The sequence below is a fragment of the Primulina huaijiensis genome, chromosome 4 (genome assembly GCF_012295235.1).
Source record: "Primulina huaijiensis isolate GDHJ02 chromosome 4, ASM1229523v2, whole genome shotgun sequence".
NCBI classification, from domain to species: domain Eukaryota; kingdom Viridiplantae; phylum Streptophyta; class Magnoliopsida; order Lamiales; family Gesneriaceae; genus Primulina; species Primulina huaijiensis.
In genome coordinates, this window is record NC_133309.1 from 3,920,392 (window position 1) to 3,926,391 (window position 6,000).

General features: G+C 34.0%; 1 protein-coding gene across 1 annotated transcript; it reads right to left on the reverse strand.

Moving 5' to 3' along the window:
• Positions 1-2,312: 2,312 nt before the first annotated feature.
• On the reverse strand, positions 2,313-5,779 carry LOC140975267 (cytochrome P450 81Q32-like). Its single transcript, XM_073438880.1, has 2 exons — positions 4,854-5,779; positions 2,313-3,105 (listed from the first exon to the last, which is right to left on the reverse strand). The coding sequence occupies exons 1-2, from the start codon at positions 5,751-5,753 to the stop codon at positions 2,491-2,493; spliced, it is 1,515 nt and encodes a 504-aa protein (XP_073294981.1). The 5' UTR covers positions 5,754-5,779; the 3' UTR covers positions 2,313-2,490.
• Between the last annotated feature and the right edge of the window lie 221 nt (positions 5,780-6,000).

Consider the following 6,000-nt stretch of genomic DNA (forward strand, 5'->3'; position numbering starts at 1 on the left):
CGAGGATCAACTGAAAAAGAAAAGAAGCCCTATGAGCACAGAAGAAGGACCAAAGATGACAAAAATACATTCAAGAAGAAGCATGAGGTACTCTTGGCTGAAGAAAACAAATCAAAGTGGGTTAAGAATGATAGTGAGAAGTCAGAGCCTGAAACCTCATGCAGTTCGAGTGATGATGAGGAAGAAATCAAATGCTTGATGGCTAACAATGAAGTACTGGAATCAGCAAGTGAGCAGGTATTCGATTTCAACTCCAGTGATTTCACTCGTGAAGAACTCATTATTACTTTGCATGATATGGTGAATGAATATCACAAACTTGCTCGATCTTTTGAGAAGAATAGAGCTGAGCAAAATGATCCCAACGACAATAATACTAAAACTGATGAATCAGTTGAATTGTTGAGTCTAAAAAGGGAAATTGCTAAGAAAAAATCTGAAATTATTGAGAGCCAAGCCTCGATACATCAGTTAAAAACTGAAATTTCAAAACAAACTGAACTGATTCAGGCTTGGAACAAGTATTTAGTTGCACTGACTGAACTGCAGAACTCACAAAAATCAGTTGATGACAAAACTGGTTTGGGGTACAACAATCATGTTCAAATTACTGCAAGTGATACACCGCCAAAGTTGAGTAAAGAAAAAGGAAAATATATTACCTTTGTAAAATCAATTGTGGTAAATGAATTCTTAGAACCAAGTAAACCAACTGTTCAATCGACTGAAAGTAAGAACAAAGGTAAACGGTATGGTATTGGATATAGCTCAGAGAGTTCAACTGATTCCAGAAACTTGCCGCCAAAACGATTCAGTTATAAAAATCAGCACTCAAGGAGTAGCTATTAAAATTATTACAACTGTAAACCGGTTCAGAAACGATATCGAAAAAATAGTCAGTTGAAAAAGGATACAAATCATATTGTCTCTTCTTCACATCACACACCCAACAACCAAAAGTCAAGAAAGACTATCTGAAACACAGTAACTGGAAAGTCCGTTAGACTGATCCAAGTCTGGGTTCCTAAAGGACTAATCTGTTTAGGACCTAAATAGATATAGGTACCAAGATTATATCTTGTTTGTGATGGCAGGTAACAGGTACAAGCAAGGAATCCACATGGTATCTAGACAGTGGCTGTTCACGACATATGACAGGAGATGCAAGTTTGCTATTTCAACTGACAACTTTCTTATGAGCCGATTTATTATTCACATGAAAAATCGAACAACTATCACAAGTTTACCATCACAAGTACATATGTAATTATATTAAATATTTAACTTCATTTGGGCCGAAAAATATCCATACAGATTATATACACCAAAAAATCCTTTTATATTTTAAAATAAAATTGATCTCCATAAAATATGTCACTTTGACGATACTTTATTTTTAATCCACTTAAAAATATATATAACTTTATCATTATTTGAAAATTTTAAATTTAAATTTAAACTTAACCGAATAAACCTGAACTGTAAAAAAATTCAAAATTTCGTACTGTCGCACGTGGGTGTGTGTTGCACTTTAGTGGGGAAGGTAGGTGTGTGAAGGAGCATGGGGGACGCACCCAGCTCTAGCAAGGAGCCCAAATGCGCAGAGGCGCAAGTTGAAACAGCGCGCTTGCATGTCTCTCCCTGTACCTGAGTGCACCCTAACTCTATTTAGGCGAAAATCGAAGTCTTTTACAGAATTCTTAAAATTTTTAACCAAAATCTCTTTACCGAAATCAAATCCTTAAAAAAAATAAAATAATTTTTTTAAAAATCCGAATCCATATAAAAAAAATTTCAAACAAAATTTTCTTTTCTGGATCTGAATCCAAATAATATCATTAAACTTTAAACAAATGTAATGATTCAATATGAATGACTTTGATACCTCTTGTTGGGAAAATCCATGTAATCACATAATCAATCATGCTAAATCATTTAGAATTTGACTAAAAAAATTAAGCGGAAGCATACTTGAAGTCATAATATTTAATTTTTATAACGAGTCTTAATCTTCCAAATCTACGCATCCTTCTTAAGAAAATCTTTTACTTTTCTTTTCAAAACTATTTTCCATCATAGGATAGAGAATAAAAAACGTGTTAACATACGATCCGTAGACCATGACTGTTACATAAATAATGTCTAATTACCTGCATATATTTCTATTTTAGTTCTTCATAAAAACATAAATTATACTTTTGTCTCTACATATTAACGACCCACAACCTATCAGATATATTAAAGATCATCAACCAAAACATTACCAGATCAATTTAAGTTTTGAGTTCCACTTTAACCACCAATCCACATCATATAATAATTCACTTATAATTCCATATATTTGAGTAACACAAATCGAAACTTAAACAATGACCTCACAACTTAGGCTATATCCTTAAGTTTAAAAATAAGAAGACCATTTTTTTTTTATGTTCTTTTAATAAACAGAAGCATAACACTAAACTTGACGATCAAAGCAAGCTTGTCCACTCAAGACAAAAGCTTTTCTACAAAGGGACGAGCCTTGCAATAGGCTACTAATGGTTGCGCTTTGGGCATAGTCAATCCAGGACCTTCAATCATGTCCACTTGATTCTCTCCAATTCTTTTCCATTCGAAACACTGAATGACAGATCCCAATCCCAATCCTAACATACGCAACGCCAATCCTTCCCCTGGGCAACCTCTCCTTCCTGAGCCAAACGGCATCCACTTAAACCCATCCCTACTTTCCTCGACCCCTTCGAATCTCTCAGGCTCGAATTTACTTGGATTCTCCCAATTCTTGGGATCGTTCTGTATAGCCCACAGATTCACTAATAGCATAGTCTTCGCCGGAACGTGATAGCCTCCGATCGTGCATTTCTCAGACGATTCGTGGGGCACGAGTAGAGGGCCAGCAGGGTACATTCGCAACGTTTCATTTATTATGCAACGCAGATAAGGGAGGTTATATATGTCTGATTCTTCAACCAAACGATCTCGTCCTACGTGGTCTTCGATTTCGATCTGAGCCTTTTTCAAGACTTGTGGATGGTTGAGCAGAAGGGATAACGCCCATTCCATTGTTCCAACTGTAGTATCTGTCCCAGCTGCCAATAAAGTCTGTTACAGCCAAAAAAGGGTACATAAGTCCATAGAAATAAGCCATGCTTGGGGTTTGAACAAACTAAGATATTAAGATAAAAAATAAATAATTTTCTTTAAGCTCCAAAAACCCATGATAATATTGAATAGAGATTTGCATTTTAAGATATGAAAACCAATAGAGTAGATCTTTTATGAGACGATCTATCTTTATCTGCGAGACCGATCAACTCTACCGATATTCACAATAAAAAATAATACTATTAGCATAAAAAGTAATACTTTTTCATGGATAACCCAAATAAAATATACATCTCACAAAATACAACCCGTGAGACCGTCTTACACAAATTTTTGTCAAACCAGTATTGTGTTAGCAATTTTTGTTAGTATTATTGCAACATTTACTCCAAGTGATATGATTTTATGGTTGATTTTTAAAAACACGAGGTCGGTAATAATATTAATAGTTTCTTTTTTTCTTCTTTAATTTTTACAAACATTAATCAATTATCATCAATAGCATATGTTATTATGTAGAACTTACATAAAAAGCATCCAAATAAGCTATATTCGCATAATTAAATTCTAGGCAAGCTTCATTTTCATATTCTAACATCTATTAGAATATTATTATAAGAATTAAATAATTAGGCTTCTAGTGACTATATTCTTAAGCCTATTATTTTTTTAAAAAAAAAAATTAATATTTTGTTTCATAGATCGAGAAATGATCAATAACTTCCCAATAAAGTACTTTTATTTGTTGTCAGCCGAAAAAATAAACCATAGGCTCACATTTTGTTCTCGGTGGATGAAAATTGAAATAAAAATTGAAAGTATAATATTAAATATATAATATTTGAGTATAAAATATTTCGAATATGATATTAATATATGATATTTGAATACTTAACATATATTAATATTAATGACTCCTATTTTTTTCTCGGATGAAAATCGATATAAAACATTGAAAATATAATACTAGTATATTATATATGATTTTAAGTACAAAAACATATATAACACATATTGATATTAGTGACTCGTATCTTTCCTAAGATGAAAATCAATACATAACATTGAAAATGTGATACTAATATCAATATGTATTATATATATTTTGGTACTCAAAAATCATATATCATATACTAGTACTATATTTTCAATGTTTTGTATCGATTTTCATCCGAGAAAAGACACGACAATACAAAATATTGAAAATGTGATACTAATATATGATATTTGATATTAATATAATTATTTCAATTTTACACTCAAAATCTTAATATTGTATCATATTTTAAAAATTTGATACACAAATATCATATATTAGTATCGATTTTCTTTGGGTATAAAGAGTGAATAAATTATTTTATTTGAATCTGAAAATGCAAAAACTTTTTTCATTGACAAGAATCAAGTAAAAACTTGTGTGAGACGATTTCACGAGTAGTATTTTGTCAGACAGATCTCTTATTTGTGTCATCAATAAAAAAATATTACTTTTTATGCTAAAAATATTACTTTTTATTGTGAATATCGTTAGGGTTGACCCCTCACAAATAAAGATTCGTGAGACGTACTCCGAATCAAACACACATTTATTTTTAGATTAAGAATTTACAGACAAATTATCTTTGAGAAATTTGAAAATCATATTTTATTTGACTTTTCAAAATATTACCTTCAGAATATATTTTATGTGATTGAACTATCATAATCATAATCATTTAACATAAAAATAAAAAAAAAATTCTTACCAGCATTAGGCTTCTGATAATCTCGTCAGTGTAATACTCTGCTTCCTTCTCCTGTAATGCTAACAGCATTTCGATCATCGTCTCCTTCTTCCCTTCTCCTCCGCCGATATTCCTCATTCTTTCCTTACATTCTTCCACCAGTTCTTGCATAAACGAATCCCTCCTTTTCTGCAGCTCCGCCAATCTTTTCTCCACGCCGCCCACCCCCAACCACCTCAGAACCGGCAAGAAGTCGCCCACACTCGACGCGCCACCGTGCCGGAAAGTGTCGTAAACGATGTCCCTGAAACGCTTCGCCTGCTCTATCTCCTCGACCTTTTCGCCGTAGTACCTCTTCCCAGCGATCATCCTCATCATCACGTTCAGCACCGTCTCGAAGAAAATGTTCTTCATATCCACCGCCGACTTCCCCTCGCCGGAGAGACGACTCAGACGCCAGACCATGGATCTCACCTCGTCGGATCGGATCCCGCGAAGCGTCTGTAGCCTCTGCGTGGACAGAACCTCGATGGAAGAGATTTTGCGGAGGTTCCTCCAGTGGTCCCCGTATGAACTCCAGACCAAGGATCTGTAGTTGTAGCCCAGATATTTTGCCGCGAGTAGACGGGGGCGATTCGCGAAGATGATGTCGTTTTTGCTGAGACATTCTTCTGCAGCGGAGGGTGAGGACACGAGGAGTACACGGCGGGAGCCAAACTGCAGGAGAAGTACCGGGCCGTAGTTTTCGGAAACTCTGGCAAGAGAACGGTGGAGTGGCTGCTTCAGGAGGTGGAGATGGCCGAGGATCGGGAAATTGGCGGCGGGGCTTGGCGGAAAGTTTCTGATTTTGCCGAGGAAATGCTTGGTGAAGATGTAAAGGGCAAGCAGCAGTACCGGAACGTAGAAAAATTGGGTCTCCATTTTGTGGTGTGGAAAATGATAGCATTTGGAAAAATATTTATAATTGAATTTTCAATATTTATAATTAAAATTTTTTTTAGTGGGTCTTAAAAGATAATTTTATTAATTATTTAATTTAATTTTATTATTTTTGTTGATAATATTAAAATTATTTTTCATCAAACTTATTATTTATTGTGCTGTATCAAATGTGAAAGGAAAAATTATAAATTGTTAAAATAATTTAATTAAAATATTGTACTCGAAT